This window comes from Felis catus, chromosome A2 (assembly GCF_018350175.1).
Source record: "Felis catus isolate Fca126 chromosome A2, F.catus_Fca126_mat1.0, whole genome shotgun sequence".
Lineage (NCBI taxonomy): Eukaryota > Metazoa > Chordata > Mammalia > Carnivora > Felidae > Felis > Felis catus.
Genome location: NC_058369.1, coordinates 11722681 through 11742933, shown reverse-complemented (window position 1 = coordinate 11742933; position 20253 = coordinate 11722681). Strand labels below are relative to the sequence as shown.

Below are 20253 nucleotides of genomic sequence, written 5' to 3'. Positions count from 1 at the left end.
CCTACCCTTGATTTTGACTCAAGTCATGATCTCACAGTCGTGAGACTGAGCCCCATGTTGAGTCCTGAGCTGGATGTGAAGCCTGCTTAAGATTCTCTCTTTCCCTGGTCCTCTGCCCCTCCCACACTTGCACTGGCTCTCTCTCTCTCTCTCTCTCTCTCACACACACACACACACACACACACACACACAAACTAAAATGAAATGGATAAAATTCCAACTGAGACTTCGTGTTCCATTAATGGCAAGCTAGGTTATTGGGATTAACCTTTCAATTTAAAAAAACACAACTCTCATAGCTGGATACTTTTCCAATTACTTTTTTTTTAAGTTTACTGATTTATTTGAGAGAGACAGAGACAGTGCAAGTGGGGGACAGGCAGAGAGAGAGAGAGAGAGAGAGGGAGTGAGAGAATCCCAAGCAGGCTCCACGCTGCCAGCACAGAGCCCCATGCAGCCCTCAAACCCACAAAACTGTGAGACCACAACCTGAGCCAAAACCAAGAGTCGGACGCCTAACCAACTGAGCCACCCAGGTGCCCCCTTTTCCAATTTCTTAAATGCATAAATGACCTGAAAAGACAGTAAAGAATTACAAAGATGCCACTCAAGGGGCACCTGGGTGGCTCAGTCAGTTGGGCATCTGACTTCGGCTCAGGTCATGATCTCACAGCTCGTGAGTTCAAGCCCTGCATCAGGCTCTGCTGACAGCTCAGAGCCTGGAGCCTGCTTCCGATTCTGTCTCCTTCTTTCTCTGCCCATCCCCCACTTGTGCTCTGTCTCTCTCTGTCTCTCAACAACGAATAAATGTGGGAAAAAAATGTAACAAAGATGCCACTCAAATGAAAAAAGAAGCCTGGGGGCTCCTGGGTGGCTCAGTCAGTTGAGCATCTGACTTTGGCTCAGGTTATGATCTCACGGTCTGTGAGTTCGAGCCCCGCATCAGGCTCTGTGCTGACAGCTCAGAGCCTGGAGCCTGTTTCAGATTCTGTGTCTCCCCCTCTGTCTGACCCTCCCCCGCTCATGCTCTGTCTCTCTCTCTCTGTCAGAAATAAATAAACATTACAAAAAAGAAAAGCAAAAAGAAACCTGGAGTTAAGGAGCATGAATTATACTTTTGCGCTGGAGCCAGTCAGGGAAGTGTGAAACTCTTTTGACGGCCTCACGGCCAGGGGAGAAAAATCAAAGCCTAGAGTGACATGGGAAAGAAAAGTTGTAAGAAGGTCCTCCTTACATAGGTGGAAGCCTCCAGGAGCTACACTGCTCTGGGGGAGAAGACACCGGCAGAGGGGACTGCAAGTGTGACCTCTGCTGGAATTTAGACTGCCTTAGTGATCTTGGCACCACAAGCCTTGAACTCCATTGAACATCATCCTTGACCAGCAAGGCTCGAAGAATGCCTCCTAGAGAAAGCTACCTTCTCCAAGTTCTACACAGGTTATATCGAATATGATAATGGATACTCAAGCAAAGATAAACAGGCACACGAGACCACTAAACCTACCAGTGAAAACTAGCAAAAACAACAGACCACATAACGGATACAATGATTGCAATGATCAGACACACAGCAGAAAGCATCTATGTTTGTTTCAGTGAACATAGTGACCATGGAAACATAGTGACGGATTCTGGGGCAAGAAAAGTTTGGGTATATTAGATAGGAACAGAGGTCAGAGTGGCCAGAGAGTAGTGCCACTATGGGTTCTCCACTGTGACCCAGAGATTGAAACATGCCCCTCAGTCAGTCTTTAACAGTGGTCCTTCTCCTACTCAAACCCCTCCCATGGCTCCCAATTGCCTACAGGATAAAAGCCCTTATTGGGCTGTGGGAGAACCCGCAATCAGAAGGGGGCGGGGGGTCAGCTGGAAAGGCTGCCAGATTGCTGCGCTCACACACCAGCCTCCCCTCCACCCCACCCCTCGCCCTCGCCCTCCCACTGCGTTCCCGCAGGTCCCGAGCGCCCCCTGCTGGCTCTCAGTGGCGCTTGGGCAGAGGAGACCACACAGTTCTAGTCCTGGGAATCCGCCAGGGGGCGTGTGTAGGGTCGGGGTGGGTCCCGAGCCAGGGGGAGCTGGCGGGTCACTGGGGGCCCGAGCTCAGCGGCTCCACCCGCAGCCAAAGCCCGCCCTCGGCGCGCAGGATGAGCTCCCGCTTCCTGCGCGGCTCCTCCTTGTCGGGCAGGACCCGAAAGCGCAGCAGCGTGAGCGCCAGGACCACCTTTATCTCGGTCAGGGCGAACGTCTGCCCGATGCAGTTCCTGCGGGTGGCAGTGGGCACTCACTCGCCAGGGACCCCAGCAGGTCCCGTCGCGCCCCGAACCTGGCCCGGGACCGCCAGCCCCGCCCGCAGGGATACCGGAGGGGACTAACCGTGCCCGGGACCCCATAAGGGGGTCCCTGAGCTTGGCTCAGATCCCAGCCCTGAGCTCCCAGACAGAGGGAAGGGGCTCTGAGCACACCGCGGAGCCCTCCTTGGACCCAGCCACCCCCCACTGTCCAGGCCTTTACCCCCAACCTCTGGAGGAGGGGAGAGAAGGAGAACCATCCTCAACACGCCCTTTCCCGCCCGCACAGCCACGTCTGGGATCTCAGGCCCAGGCCACTGCCCTCACCACCTCATCCCCACCTCAGATGCCTGCTGCGCTCACCTGGGTCCCGCGGAGAAGGGAATAAAAGCCAGGGAAGACCTTTCCTGGATGTTTTCTGGGTCAAAGCGGAAAGGATTGTATACCTGGGGGCGGAGAGAGGCGGGACTGTTGGATAGGGTTTCCCAGGACAGCCGACTTTGGAGACACAGGTGTGCGTTTCATGGAGGGAGCGATTTGCCAGGTCAGAACCCTGAGCCCTCCCTTAGACCCCGCTAGGGAAGTGGCCGAGCATGAGGGTGGGTGGAGGGGAGGGAGGGGGAGGCAGCACCTCAGGGTCTGGCCACACGGATGGATTGTGGTGGATCCCGAAAATACTAACGAGGCAGACAACACCTGTGGGAGGGGAGGGGCCAGTCAGGAAGGGTTTCACCCTGCCTGATGAGCCCCTCTTCCTGCCCATGAGGCTCATCCCCCTGGTGTTGTGGGCACCTTTGGGGATGACCCGGCCATCTGGGAGCACGACGTCCTGGGTACAGCAGCGGGAGACGCCTGGGACCGGGGGGTGCAACCGCAGACTCTCCTTGATGCACATGGTCAGGAAAGGCAACAGGGCCAGGTCGTCCCTAAGGAAGCCCCCTAACAATTAGGCAGGGATCGAATCAGACTCCCGCAGACCTCCAGCTGCTCCCCGGATTCTGTGTCTCCCTCTCTCTCTGCCCCTCCCTCTTCTCTCTCTCTCTCTCTCAAAAATAAATATTAAAAAAAAATTTTTTTTATATATGAAATTTATTGACAAATTGGTTTCCATACAACACCCAGTGCTCATCCCAAAAGGTGCCCTCCTCAATAACCATCACCCACCCTCTCCCCCCTCCACCCCCCATCAACCCTCAGTTTGTTCTCCGTTTTTAAGAGTCTCTTATGCTTTGGCTCTACCCATGGGGGAGGGGAAGGAAAAAACAAACAAACAAAAAAAAAAAAAAAACAGGTTAGAGTGGGAGAGAGCCAAAGCATAAAAAAAATTTTTTAAGTATTTCTGAGCAAAGCCCAACATTCACACAGTACCTTTAAAAGTTAGAAAGTCTAAAGTTATACAGTTTATTTAAAAAGGAAAAAAAATCTCTTTACTGGACTTACCAGGTTATTTCAACAAATAAAAGGCACCCTCCTAGGTGGAATACCTAATATAATGGTGTGGATTCTTTCTAAGTTAATTAATGTATCCAATGCACCCAATTAAAATCTAGTTGGTGTTTTAGGAGCTTAGCAATCTTATTCAGTTTGAAAAACTTAAAGTTCAAATCTATGTCGATTTAAAAGACCAAAGAAAGAGAATCCATTCACCTTATATTAAGACCTATTACAAACGTATGGTGATAATTAAAAAATTAAATTAAATTAAATTAAATTAAATTAAATTAAATTAAAAGGCAGCAAAGCACTGTTGCAAGAACAGGAAAACAGATCCACAGAACAAGATAGAGAGCTCAGAGACAAGTACGTGAATAGGTGAAAACGTAGCATCTGGTAAAGGAGGCCCCGCCACCCCCAGACAAGGGATGGTTCAGACACAGACACAGACACCCCCACACACACTCCAAGAGAACTGAAGCATCATGCACTCCACATGTAAGATGGGGTCTTCTCTTACACGTGAAAGGTAAAGAAATAAGGGTAGAGGAAGATGTAATATAGAAGACACCTCTGTTACCTATGATTAGGGAAGAATTCTTAAAACCCCAAAACATAAACCAGAAGACAAAAAAAGAAAAGGAAAAGAAAGAAAGAAAGAAAGAAAGAAAGAAAGAAAGAAAGAGAAAGAAAGAAAGAAAGAAAGAAAGAAAGAAAGAAAGAAAGAAAAGGAGAGAAGAGAAGAGAAGAGAAAAGAAAACAGAAAAGAAAACATATGCACAGAATTAAGGATTTCTGTTTAACAAAACACTCCATTCAATGGACCAAATTAACATTCAGGTGAGAGATTCACAGAAGATGGTTGCAATAAATATATTGATCTAGAAGAATATCTTGAATAGACAAGGAATTCCTACCAATCAACAAGAGAGATGGCTGGCAACTCAAAAGAGTAGACAAAGGACATGGTCTAGAAATTCATGGGAGCTCAAACTCAGAGATTGAAAACATGAAGAGATGGGGCACCTGGGTGGCTCAGTCCGTTGAGCATATGACTTCGGTTTACATCATGATCTCGAGGTCCATGAGTTCGAGCCCCGCGTCGGGCTCTGTGCTGTAGCTCGGAGCCTGGAGCCTGCTTTGGATTCTGTGTCTCCCTCTCTCTCTGCCCCTCCCCCGCTTGTGCTCTCTCTCAAAACTAAATAAATAACCATTGAAAAGAAATAACTAAATAAAACATGAAGAGATGCTCCAAGTCGCCGATTACCAGAGAAATGGAAATTATATAGCAATGGGATGTTACCTCATAGGTATTCGAGGTGAGAATTAACAAGGTGGGTGATGGCAAAGCCCGGCTGAGGCACCGGGGTGGGGGGAACCCCACGCACTGACAGTAAAGGTATGGACAGGAGCCACCACTCTGCAAGGCATTGGCATGGTCAAGGAAAGGCGATGTGTGTTTCATGACCCAGCAAGTTGGCTCTCAGCCTAGGACCTGGAGAGATTCTCAGACAGGTAGATAAAGACATGAACACCAAGAGGTTCCTTGCGGTCATGAGATGGAAACCTCCTGGATATTTAGGTCCAAGGGACTAGAGAGGAACTTTCCATATGACGGTCCAAAGCAACAATCTAAATGTACATAGAGCCACGGATGTCTGACAAAGTCATAGTGCTATGTTTCTGAGAAAGATAAGAACCAGCAGCAGATCTGTGATATAACACATATCTGTGAATTTTTAAATTTGGTTTAATGTTTATTTATTTTTTGAGCGAGAGAGACAGCATGAGCAGGGAAGGGGCAGAGAGGGAGAGGGAGACAGAGAATCCGAAGCAGGCTCTAGGCTCTGAGCTGTCAGCACAGAGCCCAAGGTGGGGCTCAAATTCATGAATCACGAGATCATGACCTGAGCCAAAATCAAGAGTCGGACGTCCAACCAACTGAGCCACCCAGGTGTCCCATAAACAAAATATTTTTAATAAATAAATCCATTAAAGAAAACAAACAAGTGTTACAGTTTAGCATTAGAATGGGAAGGGCCTTTCTAAGCATTAAAAAAAAAAAAACAGAAGCTATAAAAAAAAGTTAATAAACGTGACTCCTAATAAATGAACAAAAACTAAAATAAAGTCAAAAGTCAATCCAGGAAAGAATTTTTGCATAACAGAAAAGGAACTAATTTTCTTTATATGTAAAGAGTCCTCACAAATCAATTTTAAAATGAAAAACAGAAAAAACTCAAAGTAAAAAGGGCAAATTATGCAAATTGAAGCTTCACAGAAAAAGAAAAATGCATGGTTCATAAACATGTGAAAATCGTGCTCAGTTTTACCCATTCTTAAAGTGATATTCATTAGGATAATGAAGTATTATATTCACCTACCAGATTGGCAAGAGTTTTAGAATTTCATTATGCACACTGTCAGCAAAGATGCGAGAAAATTGTCGCTCTCAAAATCTATCTAGAGGAGTGGGTTTGTCAAGGGCGATTACATCGTGAAAACTCAAATGGTCTTTGATTCAGCAATTCCACACGCAGAAATTTGTCCTGGAGAGACATCCTCACATGGGAGCAAAAATCCATGTACATGGATGTTTGCTACATCATGTTTATTACAGCATAAGGCTCCAAACTATACAAATGACCCTCGGCAGGGGAATGTTTACGTAATTATGGTACATCCATCTGATGGAATACTACACAGTTATCAAAAGGAGGAAATACAAATCACTGGTCCTATCAAACACTGCAGAGTAAATCGGTACAGAGGTGCGGAAAGGCAATTCAGCACTATCTGTCATAAATGCAAATCATCACATAAACGTCCCCAACAGAGGGGTGAGCTGAATAAAGTGTGCGATTTACAATTAGAGAGGAGTCGAAAACAACTGTTGAGAGAAAAGAGAAAAGAACAAGTAACCAAATGTGTGTGTGTTTCTATTAAAACCATTATAACTATAGAAATACATAGCTACAAGACCTTCTGAAAAGTCTGAAAGGACATATGACAAATTGATGTCCCTGGAGACCCCTCAGGAGACAGGGGATTGATTAGGCTTGGGGGGACAGCAACAAAGCTGGACCTAACCTTCTCCATAGTGTTGCATTTTCTACAAGGAGAAGAAAACAAAGGACTTCTTCCCATTATGGATTTTGTAATTCAAAATTAATTTCCCAAAACTTACGTATGGAGGGGAAAGGAAAAGATCTTGAAGTTATATTGTCAGTGTGCATGCCTGAATGCTCTGTGTTTTCTCTCAGCTGTGGAGAGAAAAGACTATGCGCAAAATGAGAGAGACTGTGGGCACATAGGTGTGGGCAGAGATGATCGTTGGAAGCACACCAGAGATCATCAAAGGTGGGGATGGGATTGGGGTGCGGGATAAGGCAGAGGCTTGTGTGAGGTAAGGAAAGTATTTAACCCTGTGCTCATTTTGCAATATATACGTATATCAAGCCCTCGTGATGTATACCTTGTGTTGTATACACAGTATTTTATGTCAACTATATCTCAATAGAACCGAGATTGAAAAAAGACAAAGGCTTATTATATCCATTGTAAAGCATTTTGCACCATTTGAAGTGTTACCAAGTGCACTGTTTGAAGTTGAGAGACACACACAAACACTTCTCCACTTCACACAACTGCTGTACTGAGCCCAGCCTTGAAGTTGAAGGCACTACCTTGAAGTCCTTGAAGTTGAAGGACTGAAGTGTTCAGTCCAACATCTCCTCCCCATTCTTCAGCCCTTGGCCCCAAATCTCCCCGGGACCCCCAGGCTCCACCTCATCTCCTCCAGTTTGCAGATATGTTTAATTCGAATATCTGACTTGTCTCTCCCCTGCTCAAACATCTCCCATGTCTCCCCACTGCCTTCCTATAGTAGTCACCAATCTCCCTTCAAGAAAGAACTTGATGTCCAGCTCCAAGGAGTGCAGTCGGCTGACAGCCTCCAGTTAGAGGGTCTCTGGGCTCTGCAGCAGCATTCACGCCAAGGCCACACTCTCTTGGGCAGGTCCCAGCCACTGAGAGAGCATGGTGGGCCCCTACTTTCTGATCATTTCTGCCCAATGTGAGACTCCCTCCCTGAGAGCTCTATCCCTGAACACTTTTATCTTTTATCCAATACTGGTTTCCCAGAGGACTTGAACTGACACCTTTGGAAAATCTTCACGTGGTTTCCAAAGCAGACCAAGAAGGGCTTCCATCACCAACTACCAGCTCCAGCCTCACTGGGAGCCTCCCAGATGCTTCACACTGTAAATTTCACAAGGATCCAGCCACGTTTACTTCCTCCCAAACACGCCAGGCCCACGGCTGCATGCCTCTGTCAGGGCCTTTGCACAAGCTGCCCGTAAGGCCTGGAGCACTGTCCACTACCCATTCCCAGAGGGCTGAATTCATATTTGCTTCTTTGCTACCCAGCCTCACCCCTTCTTTCCTCCATGATACAGCCTTGACCAAGTAGGACTTGAATGGCACTGGACATGGAGTTGAGAAGGGCCGGCAGGGTAGACATGTTGACTGAACCAAGCAATAGGTAACTGTTTTACCCTCAAAGACCACTTGTGAATCCCTGGAATAGATAGTAGGTGGGAATTAGATATAGGAGCAAAAATTAAGAGTAAGGGTCTTTAGGAGAAATGTGCAACTTCAGGCAGAAAAGCAAGGGAGAGAAGTTCATTTACTCAACACACGCTGGATGGCATCTGTTCGACACACATTGTCATGGTTCTCCAAGCAGCCCTTGGAGGAGACATTCCCTGACCTGTCCCACCCCCATTTACAGAGGAGAAAAGTGGTACTCAGAAAAGGGAATTGGTTTTATTCAAGTCACATAGCAAGCAAGCAGGGCAATAAATGTGGACACTCCAATCTTTCTGTTGCGTAAGCCTGCTTTCCCCTGCTCTCCAGGATGGGTACCATACCCTTGCCTCTGGGTGCTGCTCCTAGTCTCTCTAAGCAACAATGACACAATCAACACAAAGTTCTTTCCCCTTCCCCAGCAGGGGAGCAGAGCCAATGAGAGGGGTTCCAGAACAGGACATGAGGACCTGCACTCACCATTCAATCTCTTTAGGCTCACGGTCCCTCAGGAGCTCTTGCACCTCCTGCCGACAGCGCTCCTGATACTCTGGGTGCTTCGCAAGGTTGTACAGGACCCAGGAGAGACCACTGGCCGTGGTGTCATGGCCTGAGAAGCAGCCAGACAGGCTTGGGTCTCTGGGCTTGTTCAGCACCAGAGGGCGGACAGCGCCCTTCGTTAGGGCCCTCAGGGAGGATGGGGAAGATGGAGTGGGATGGGGTGGTCCAGGGCCCACCTGCCAAGTCCCTGGGATTGGACAGACTCCTACCCCCTGCAGTCCCACACTGGGATGCTTACCCCCAAACATGAAGGTGTCAGCTTCAGCTCGGATATCCTCATGGGACAGTTCCTTCCCATCTTCATCCTGCAGAAAGGGCACGACCTCCTGAATCGCACCGGCTCGGAGGGCACCTGAGTCTCGCCTGAAACAGTCCCTCAGGCTCCATCACCAAAGCAGGATTCGTCCCTCATCACCTCTACAGCCCTATCCCACAGGTCTCCCTGTCTCCAGCTTTCTTCTCCCAAGCAGCCTTCTACAAAGTCATGTCTAAAACATATCCCTGACCTGTCTCTCCCTTCCTCAAGCACCTTCCGTGGCTCCACAGTACCCGCTGGGTCAAGTCCAAGTTCTCCCATCTGACATTTGGAGTCAAGGTCCATTCTAACTCTTGAATTCTGATCCCAGGGAAGCCCACCTTGGCCAGCAGGAGCACATCAATGAAGTCCAAAGTCTTGGCCTTAGCCTTGGCCTTGAGGAAGTCATGGGAGCCCTCAGTAAGGAGGGAGCAGCGCCGCTTCTGGATGATGGCATCTGTGAAGTTGTGCACCAGGTCACAAGCCCTGCGGAAGCGCCGCCCATCAGGGGTGAGGTAGTAGAGCAAGTCCGGGTACAGGAAGATCTGCCTCTGCCGTTTCACCACAAGGGCACTGAGCTCCAAGATGGCAGCAATATATTCACTGGGGCTCCTGAAGGGTCAGGCCATAGAGAACATCTCCTTAACCCACATGACGCCCTAGGAGTGCCTTCCAACCAGAACCTCAGAAGCATGTCCCTGCAAAACAGAGTGTCCTCCAGGCATGCTTCTCTCTCCACCTGCCATCTCTGTCAATGGAATCATGGCCCAGACCCTGGGCAGACCTTGGGTATCACACTCATCTCTCTTCTGTCCTACACAGTATCTGCCCCTGCCCATTCCTCCTTACTTTCCTCCAAATCTGCCCCATTTTCGCTACCACATTCAAGCTGCCTCCTCCTCAGATTCTGTGTCTATGTGACAGTTGGTCCTCTCTCGAGTCCGATGTCCAAGAACAGCTTTGACCATGACATTCATCTGCTCAAACACCTTCCATCCCTGGAAACCTCAGGATAAAGCTCAGACCCCTTTGCTTCACTTTTCAATATCCTTAAGATTACCTCCTGCCAACCCTCCAATTTCATTCCCAAGGTGGCACATGCTTTATTCATCCTAGTCCTGTTGGCCTTTATCAAGCATTTTTGCTTACCTGAAACCTTACCTTTCTCTTTCCCTGCCTTGTCCTTCTTTGTCTCACTCTGATCCATCTCCTCCAGGAAGTCCCATCTGATCGCCCTGGCCAGCCCTCCCTTCTCCATCTACTCCCTTGGGTCTACGGTTCATGTTCCCAGGTCCTGAGCAAGCACTCACTCCTGGCAATTGCTGTCAAAACTGAAGACACATTTCTGCAGACTGTCCAGGGTCATGAGGCTCATGTGCTCAAACATGTCCAATCGGGTGCTGCCCTCTGAGACTAGGCGCTTCCACTTGGCCTGGACAGAGAAAGGGGCAAATCTGGGGCTGGGACCTACCTCTCCTGAGCTTGCCCTCAGTCCCAATCACCAGGATGGACTCCCCAAAACCCAGGCTCCTGGTCCTCCACCCCAGGCACCCATCTCCAGGGAGGACCAGGCTTGAGTGGGAATAGAAACTCTTACTATTAAGACCCAATGGCTGGGGGTCAGAAGACCTGAGTTCAAATCCTGGCTCTGCTTCCTACACCCCTGTGTGCCCTTGGTCAACTCACTGCTGCCCTCTGGACTCCACCTGTCAAAGCTTCAGTAACAGTTAAGATGACTTGCTCTGTTGTCAGACAAACCAGGTTGGAATCCCAACTCCATTTATTAGCTCACTTGCTAGCTGTGTGAACAGGAGCAGGCTCCCTAACCTCTCTGAGCCTCAGTTTCATCACCTGTAATGAGACAATAATCATCATCTCTACCTTATATGGTTGTGGAAATTAAATAAGACAATGTGGGCAATAGAACTGGTGCATGAGGGGCAGTGGGGAGGCTGAGTCGGTTACGTGTCCAGCTTGGGCTCAGGTCATGATCTCATGGTTCCTGATATACACCAAGAGCTAAGTAACCATTAGCTATCACCCTCATCTTCGTCATTATCATAGAGGTAGGCGACTGCTGCAAAAATGTCTCCATGTCTTCATCCCTCCCTATACCTTCACCCTTTGCAATGAGGTTTGGCAGATCTTCCATTAGGAGGTATAACCTCTTTCTCCAGCTCTTGAATTGGAGCTGGATGTGGGACTTGCTTCCGCCAACAGAAGAAGGTGGAGGTCCCGGTTGCCTGTTCTGAAACTAGGCTTCAAGAGGTACTGCATGTTTCTGCTTGTTCTCTTGGAGCCCAGGGTCTACCATGCGATCAAGCCTAGGCTAGCCTACTGGAAGATGAGGGACAAATGCAGGAGTCTGGTTGTCCCACCAAGGCCATCCTAGACTAGCCAACCATTAGCCAAGCCCCAAATGTGTGGCAGAGCTGAGCCTGGAAAAGCAGAGCTGTCTCCCAAACCCAGCCACGGCCACAGACACGTGAGTGATTCCAGCCAAAATAAGAACTCTTCTCCGGACTCATCATCTTGCGAGCAATAAAACACAAATCCTTTCAACCTCATGAGTTTTAAGGTGCAGTTCAGTGAAGAAAGAGCTGCCATACAATCTGCGTCATTAGTGTCTCAAGTTTCACAGAGTTTCAGTGAGGCAGATTAGAAGCTAACACCTTCCGAGCACCTACAATGTGCCAGGACCATGATTCTATTACATCATCTTGACCACCCTTTAAGAAGGGCCAATGATCCTCATGTGACACATGGGGAAACTGATGCTTGGAGAAGAAATAGAATGGCCCGAAAGTCATCTAGCAAAGCCAGGACTCCAGGCCACACCCCTTTTCCCAAGGCTCCAGCCGGAACCCTGGGTTTCAACTCACATGCATGATGTCTGCACTTTTGTTGAAAATCTTCACATAAGATTTCAAGATTTCAAAGTGGAAGGCAGGTGTCAGCAAACGACGGTGGTGGCTCCACTTGTCACCAGCAGTCAGCAGGAGCCCATCCCCTAGTAGAGGCAGCCACGAGGAGTAGGCAAGGGCAGTGCTTTCCCCTGAGACCCCAAGGATGTCCCCAACCTCGTTCACTTAACAGTTACTCACCCAGCCAGGGCCTCAGGAATCTGTAGAAAAACTTGTCCTTGGGCACGATGGTGGCTGGCAGGAGAGACAGATCATCAGGGGCCATAGAGAAGAGGCAGGGATGGGCTTTGGGTTGGGGTTGGAGGATCCAAGCCAGGGGAATGCATACCCCTCCAACCTCCATAGTGGGGATTGTATAGTGCAGAGTGGGGAGGTGAGGGGGGACAAGACCAGGCTGCAGCACAGAGCAGAGCAAAGGCAGAGCCCATGGACCTACCCCTAGGTACTTAGATGCTCCCGAAAATAGGGCACAACACACCCAACATGCCTTGACATGGCTCCTTGCCGGTCCGACATGTTCGAAACACCCAAGCACCAATCAGCACTCCACAAAATGCCTTTACAGGGACCTAGGACATCGCACCTGTCCCAGAACCCTCTGTCATCTCCTGGGACTTCTGACATGGCCCCAACACATGGTAACATGCCCTGACACGAAACAACATGCATAACACACACTGGCCTCAAGCAGCATCCTCTGAATGGACCCAAAGACAATCTGACACGACCTCAGTGTGTCTCATAGACGGTCCCTGGCAGGACTTAAATATGGTCCCACTAATGTCCCAGACATGGCCCAGGTGTGACCTAGCCTTTCTAAGGATTCTCTTCCATCCCATAGTTATCATTAAGTGCTTAGGCTCAGGGGCTCCTCTGTCCTTAAGAGACCAAACAATGTTGCCACCCTCAGATGCTGAGCTCCCCCCACCACAAAGAGCTGCCACTGCTCCCTCGTGCCTCTAGACCAGCTCCCCACAACACTCTGTGCATCTTCCCCCACAACACTCTGGCCATCTCCCTACCCCAAATCCCCTTCCAACTAAAGGTCCCTCCTCCCAGAGGCAGTTAGGGCAGCCAAGAACACACAGAAGTAAGAGAAAGTCTTCGGCATGCTATGTGACCTTGAGAAGTTATTAAGCCTCCTTGAGCCTCCATTTCCTCATCCAGGAAATGCCCCCTAGCAGAGATGCCAGTGAATGGACATCTGTGGTATCTGCCTGTCCATCCCCTTCTGGAACCAACACCTCGCTCCTCTTCCTCCCTCAGTCCAAGTAGCTAGGGAGGGTGGCCATGCCACTCCATCCTCCGTTCCAGAGCTGAACATATGACCCTAACCCTTAACAATCAAGTTGCCATGACTAGAGGAAGAATTGGTCCCTTTGACCCAATCCAGGCCAATTTAAGAGAATCCTGCAACTGTTTCTGGGTCTGCAGAGAATGAGCTCACGTTTCCATGGGGGTTGAGCTTCTTAGACTCATCTTTGTCAGCATGAGAGTGAAGCTGTCACCAAGGAACACAGAACTACAAGAGAAAGACAGATTCCCAATGGCACTGTTTGACGACTGGATCCAACAATGCCTGAAGACAACATTCCTTCAGCTTTTCAGTCAATAGATTCCCTTTCTTCTCTTAGACCAACATTGCTGAATTTCCACCACTCAAAATTGAAAACGACTGGGAACCAGAGAGAGCCAGGGACCTGCCCAGAGTCGCCCAGCAGGTTAATGGCAGTTCTCCATCAATACTACCCACTTCCCTGCTCAACCTGGTCTGTCCAGAGCTCTGAAGAACTGGGAACAGGGACAAGGGAGTGGCTGGGTCGGGTGCTCCTGGGAGAGATACCTGGGGCCTGGAGCAGGGGGGCAACGAACTTAGGGTGGACGAACCGCAGAATTGGGTAGATGGGCCCCATCCACCACAGGTGAACATCACGGAAGCTGTGGCTCAGACTCTCTATGAACCTCAAGCCTTCTTCATTGCTCTTTACCTGGGGATGGCAGGGTGGAGGAGGAAGGCCAGGTCAGGCAGCAGCCCCAGAAGCTTACAACTTCCCACTGCATCCTCCCCTTCTACCTGCATTATTAGTCTACACCTCTACATCTCACCAAGTCAGCTTCCCTTTGTTGGTCTGTTTGTCTCTTTTTGTGTGTCTATCTATGTGCCTCTCCCTCTCCCTTCACTCTCACAATCTTCATCTGTTTCTTTAGGTAGGTGATAGACAGCCAGATGATAATAGCTAGATGATGGAGAGCTACATGATGATGATAGATAGATAGATAGATAGATAGATAGATAGATAGATAGATAGATAGATAGGGATAGAGATAGAGATATAGAGAGATAGATGATAGAGAGATAGATGCATAGAGAGAGAGAGAGAGAGAGAGTGAGGGGAAGAGAGAGAAGAGGGATGACAGATAAATGGGAAGATGGTTGGATGGATGCATGGACAGACAGACAGAGAGATGGACAGACAGACAGATAGATGGATGCATGGATGGATGGATGGATGGACGGACAGATGGATGGATGCACGCATGTATGGATGGATAGATGAATGCATGCATGCATGGACGGACAGATGGATGGATGCATAGATGCATGGATGGATGGACGCTTGGATGGATGGGTGGATGGATGGACAGACGTATGGATGCATGCATGCATGCATGCTTGGGTGGATGGATGAAGAGAGAAAGGAGAGAGATGAGAGATGGATTGGTAGATGATAGAGGATATGTGTTTGTGTATGTTTCTTTTAAATTCTCTGTATGTCCTCTCTGATTCCCTCACTTTTTCTCTGTACCTCTCTTTCTTCACCTCTATTTATCTCTCTATCTCTCCCACTCCCCATGTCTGTGTCTCCTAACGTGCACTCCCTCCATGGCTCCCCAGAACCCTCAGAATAAACCCCCTGCACCCACACAGTCCTGCAGCCCCGCTGTCTCTGCTGTCCCCTCCACCTTCTCCCTGCCTCTCACCAGCATTGCTCTTTATGCACTCAACTCATGGTTGCTCAAATCCCTGGTGCTCGCAAGGAAGTGGGGTGGCTCAGTTGGTTAAGCATCTGACTCATGATTTTGTCATGGGTCATGATATCACGGTTCATGAGTTCAAGAGCTGCACCGACAGTATGGAGCCGGCTTGGGAGTCTCTCTCCCACTCTCTCTCTCTGCCCCTCCCCCACTCATGCATATTCTCTCTCTCTCTCTCTCTCTAAAAATAAATAAATAAATTTTAAAAAAAACAGGTGTTTGCTCTGTCCCCTCCAGGCCTTGAGTGGGCTATTCCTCTCCACAGTATATACTTTCTCTTCTTTTCTTAAAAAATTCCTACCCATCAGACCAGACCCCCTTCCAACAACTTCTCTAAGAAGCCTCCCAGCCTACCCAAACAGCAGATGCCTTGCTTCCCCTCTGAGTTCCCCTTACCCCTGTCTCTCCGTCAGATCCACTCTGACCACACAGCATTGAGGGTGTCTCTAGTTCTACTTGCCCAAGTTTGGGGTTCCCCCAAGCCATTACCTGGGACTGAGCCTCCCCAAGGACACTCCTGAAGCAGTGTCCAAAAGAAAGCAATGACCAAGGTCGCCCAAGAGCAGAAAGGACTTTGGAATCCACAGGGACCTCACAGAAGCCTGGCAGGGAGGGGTATGTGGCCCTCAGATGCTGCCACAGTGCCCATGGCCACATATTCCAGATGGGTACCTGTGGCATGATGACAGAGCAGGCAATGCCACGGTGGCAAGAAACGATGGGAGCCCAAGCAGATCATAAACCCTGCGAGTAGGCAGCCACCAGCTGAATTAAGACCCTCAAACCCTCTTCTGTGGGGTGGACCTACAAGCAAGACAGGGGCCATCACCTCCACAGAAGGAGCCACAGCAAGTTCCCCTGCAACCTCTGCAGTGGTCAGTGTGTCCAGACTCTGCATAGATGGAGGGGATCTCTGTTTCTTCCTGCTCCTTCCCTTGGGGGCAGAGGGATCCCGGAAGACTCTCCATGTCCCAAGGGTTCCTCCCAGGACACAGGGAGAAGACATGCTCTCTGCCCCCAGAGAGGCCGACCTTGGCTTGAGAAGTCAGATCTTTCTTCTCCTGGGAGTCGTTCCAATCTCAGGGAGGTGCCCACGGGAACAGCAGGGTGGCCTCACGTTTTGTACTGGGGCTCGTTCGCATGTCCTCTGATGTCCGGGCCAGTCCACACAGCACCCCCCCCCCCCGCTCCCCAGAGGATGAAGGTGTGCAGACCTTCCAGCTCTGACAGACCCCAGGACACGGGTGTGAGCTCTGCCCATCAGTCAGGAGGGCAGCTCCCACCTACGTCCTCTTCTGCCCACCAGCTTGCATGGTGCATCCCATCTGTCTGTCTGTCTGTCTGTCTACCTGTCTATCTACCGCTACCTATGAACCTATGGACTATCTATGAACCTATCCCCTGAACCTATGGACTCCCCCATCAGCCGTGCCTTTTACAAATGAAGAAACCCAGGTCGCGTCCCCCTAAAGGAGAAGGAGGGGGGCTTGCCTCCCAGTGACGCATCTTCTCCAATCCCATGGGAAGCCCCATCCTGGCCTGACAAATACTTCCAGGTGCTCCAGACAGGTGAATACGAGTCATTTTCACTTTTGGGACTGTTCCCTGCTCCCTAAGAACCCTGAGGCATTTGAGGAGATTGGCACAGAGAGGGAGAGTACCTCAGCTGAGGTCACACAGCACGTGGGACTGGAGGAGGGAAGAGTGACCAAGACCAGCCTCCATGGCCAAGCCCTCATAGGAGGTGTAGGAACTGAAATTTTATAACATTCCTGCTACCTCCATAACTTGCTGAGAAATTGCCAACACCCAGAATATCAGGTAACATTCAGGACAAGCTTAGGGCATCCTGTTGTGTAATGAGCTGGTTTGTGGGGTGGCCGGGGTGGAGCTGGCCCCTGTCCCTTTGGCATTGGATGGCCAAAGGAGGTGTTGGTAAGTTCATCCAAACCTAGAACAAGGCCTCCACCATGACATTATCAAACAGTTATTAAGTGCCAACTGTATGTCAGCTCCTGAGCCGGGCATTATAGATATCAATCTATCCCCAGTGCCACTGTCCAGTGAGAGAGAGAAAAAGGGAGATAATAAACAAATAACTGGACAATTAACTGAGTGTGAGCAGGACCAAGTCGAGGTCGAGGTCTAGCGGGGGAAGTCAAGGGAGGCTCGTAGAAATTATACCTGAGCTGAAAATGCAACCAGAAAAGGAGGGATCGACCCAGTGGCTGCAGGAAGGGAAGCCCTTCCAGGCAAAGGAGCAGCACAAGCAAAGGGCCTGAGGTAGGAAGGGTTTGGCTCGTGGAGGAGAGAAAGCAGGAGCTTGGCGGGTCCAGGGTGTGCACGGGGCCAGGAGGGCAGCAGAGCCTGGCCAGGCAACACGTGGTCTCTCTCTAGAATGATGATCAGTCTTACAGAATGGTTTTCAGCTGAGTAGTGGTGTTAACAGAAGTGAAATTTCAGAAAAACCTCTCCTGGGTTAAAGACAGAAAGGACCACAGGGGAGACTGGGGCTGGAGAGCTGGAAGCTTATAATTCATTTGTGGTGGGAGTTGATGGCCCCCTTGGGAGTCAGAGCCCCCCCCCCCAGGTGAGGCAATGGCCTGGGGAGCCAGAGAAGAGGACGGGTGGGTTAGGACCCTGAAGGCTCCCCGCATGGAAAGGTGGGGTGAGGAAGAGCCAAGTGGAGACCGGGGCCGGGTGGTGTGCGAGAACCCAGAAGACAAGCAAGTTCTGGGCAGCTGCGGTAGTCAGCAGTGCCAGATTGCTTCCGGGGGGTGATGAGGTCATGGTCATGTCCTAGAAACATGACAGGGATGGGAACCAGGCAGGAGTGGGTGAAGACGGGCTGACAAGATGCAGGCACTGAATGAAATAAGTTTGCTCACGAAGGTCAAGGCCAGGGTGATTACTTCTGAAAGGGGAAGTGGTCAACTTTTATCCCAGTTGGGCAATGGGGCCCGTTGATGTATCTTGGGAGTGAAAGGCAAGATCACAAAAAGGAGGCAGAAGAAAAGGGCGCACAGCCCACCCCTCTCCTCCAGCCCAGCAGCACCCAATGGTGGGAGAGGGGAGGAGAGGTCAGAACTGATTCCTGTGGGGAAGCCAAAGCCCAGAGAGGCGATATGTTTGCCTGAGGCCAGCAAACATGGGCCAGGGAGGGAGTGGACCCTGCACGGTGGCCCCTGGCAAGTTTGTGGGGACACCAGGGAACTTGGCTCTTTGCAGCCCTTCTCTGCTGTCCCAGACCCCAGCCCCACCCCAGGTCCCCGTTCCCCACCCTTGGGAAAGTGCATCCACCCAATGCCCCAGACCCGTCCTGCCACCCACACTCACCAGTCCCAGGTGACCCCAAAACCAGCTCTGCTTCGGGGGCTGCGGGAAACACCGGAGGCAGCAGCAGGTGTCATAGAAGCTGTAGCTCCAGGCCAGGACTCGGGCCAAGAGCCAAGAGGCCCCCACCAGCAGCAGGAGCAGCCATAGGGAGGCTGCCACTTGCCCGAGTCCCAGCCAGGACAGGCTCAGCATCCTGGAGGCAGAGGGGACAGATTTTCCTGAGGCCGAGGAAATGGGCCCAAGGGTGAGCTCTCTGGACTCTTCAGGAACAGAGGGAGAGCCCCTCCGCCACACCGGAATGGGAGGGGCAGGGACAGACAGGGGTAGGCATGCTGAGTGCTCAGCACTGGGCAAATGGTGATTCAGAGAGGGGAGGAAGACCTAGAGAATTCCAGAGGGAGAGGCAGAGTGAGTGAGAGGGTGAAAAAGAAAGACAGAGACACAGAGAGATAGCTAACCACCCACCAATAGCCACTCTGCTCCCAGCGGCTCTCTGGAGTCACCCCACCCTTGGGCAGCATCCTTTGCTACCCAGGATCAAGACCCCCAGCCAGGTACCTTCAGACCACGGCAGCTTATCCACACAGCCTCCTCTCCCCTCCTCTTGAAAAGTCTTTGTCCCTGGCACCTGACCTAGGGGACAGTGGCAGTGGCCAGGCTAAACCAGCCAATCCCTGCTGCCTGCTTACCTCCTCCCCACCTGGCAGTGGCCCAACTAGTAGGTGGGGGATGGAGACTTCTGTGTTATAGAGTATGGGATTGGATCCTCAGAACTCAGCACCTCCCATGTGGGGGTGGGGGATCCGGTGAGGGATGGGCAAAGTGACTCTTGGGCCCCAAGCTAACAGCAACCCCTGCCCTTTCAAGGCCAGCAGGGGACAGCAGGGAAAAGCTTGAACATGCGAATTCAGGTGCCATGGGGGCAGGGTACAGCCAATCAGAGTCCCAAAACATCTCTGGGGCTTCTCTCCACGTACGTGGCAGGTCAGAGGCATGCACCATTTCCCAGCGCAGAATCAGGAAGCCTCGGGCCTCTGGGCTGCACAGCCTGGCAGGAGTTCAAGTCCTGCCTCCAAGCAGCCTAGGGCCTGGGCTGACACAAGACCTCAGGGGGCAGGAACAAAAAGCCCTTCTGGCTGGGGGTTACTTGCATCAGACTCAGGGGGTAAAGGGCCCAGTGGGAAGAAGGCACCTGGAGGTGAGGGGGTAAGGCTGCAGGAGGCCAGGAGAGGGAAGGGGGCCCAGACAGAGCTGGGAGACCCTGCACGCAGTTCAGCACCCTCCTGGCTGTGACCTTGGGCTGTGCCGGCCCTCTCTAGGCTCAGTCTTGCCATCTGGGAAATGGGATGTCAGATGAGGGCCTGAGAGGGGGACAGAAGACGGTTCCACAGGAAGGTAGGAAAGATCAGGGACCCCCAAAAAGATAAGTTGCCAAGAAAGAGCTCCTGACTAGTGTGTGTGCTGCTCTGTGCCAGCATACACGTAAAGTAAACCTACTGTTTGCAGAAGACTGTCTGTAAAGTGTGCCTACTATGTGCTGGGTACCGCAAAAAGTGTGCCTACCATGTGTTGGGAATGCCACATGAAGTGTGCCTACCACGAGCCAGGTACGTCGTATAAAGTACACCCACTGTGTACCCCTTCTGTTTGACACAAATCCTGTCAACCGTATGCCAGGTGTTGACCTAAAGCATGCCTACATGTGCTGGGGACTCTCTATAAGGCATGCCTACTAAGTGCTAGGTGCTCTGCATAAAGCACACCCACTGTGTGTTGGGTGTTCCATGGAAAG

General features: G+C 50.6%; 1 protein-coding gene across 2 annotated transcripts; it reads right to left on the bottom strand.

Moving 5' to 3' along the window:
* Nucleotides 1–1566: 1566 nt before the first annotated feature.
* On the bottom strand, nt 1567–19142 carry CYP4F140 (cytochrome P450 family 4 subfamily F member 140). 2 transcript variants are annotated; one of them, XM_045047583.1, is made up of 13 exons: nt 19020–19142; nt 18462–18654; nt 13933–14077; nt 12270–12323; nt 12048–12175; nt 10476–10597; nt 9507–9777; nt 9109–9175; nt 8790–8919; nt 3081–3214; nt 2920–2984; nt 2652–2734; nt 1567–2261 (listed from the first exon to the last, which is right to left on the bottom strand). In XM_045047583.1, exons 2-13 carry the CDS (start codon nt 18651–18653, stop codon nt 2084–2086), a joined length of 1569 nt encoding a protein of 522 aa, XP_044903518.1. In that variant the 5' UTR covers nt 18654; nt 19020–19142; the 3' UTR covers nt 1567–2083. The 2 variants fall into 2 exon arrangements, with proteins under 2 accessions (XP_044903518.1, XP_044903515.1); XM_045047580.1 differs by having other exon boundaries at nt 18927–19060.
* Nucleotides 19143–20253: the final 1111 nt, after the last annotated feature.

Excerpts from the sequence above, each read along its gene's own strand:
- CYP4F140 (XM_045047580.1), bottom strand. The coding sequence starts at position 18,982 with ATGCTGCCCAAGGGTGGGGTGACTCCAGAGAGCCGCTGGGAGCAGAGT. Across the intron at positions 2,985-3,080 it reads TGGCCGGGTCATCCCCAAAG|GTGTTGTCTGCCTCGTTAGT; the intron begins GTGCCCACAACA and ends CCCCTCCCACAG. Across the intron at positions 2,262-2,651 it reads CCCTTCTCCGCGGGACCCAG|GAACTGCATCGGGCAGACGT; the intron begins GTGAGCGCAGCA and ends TGCCACCCGCAG.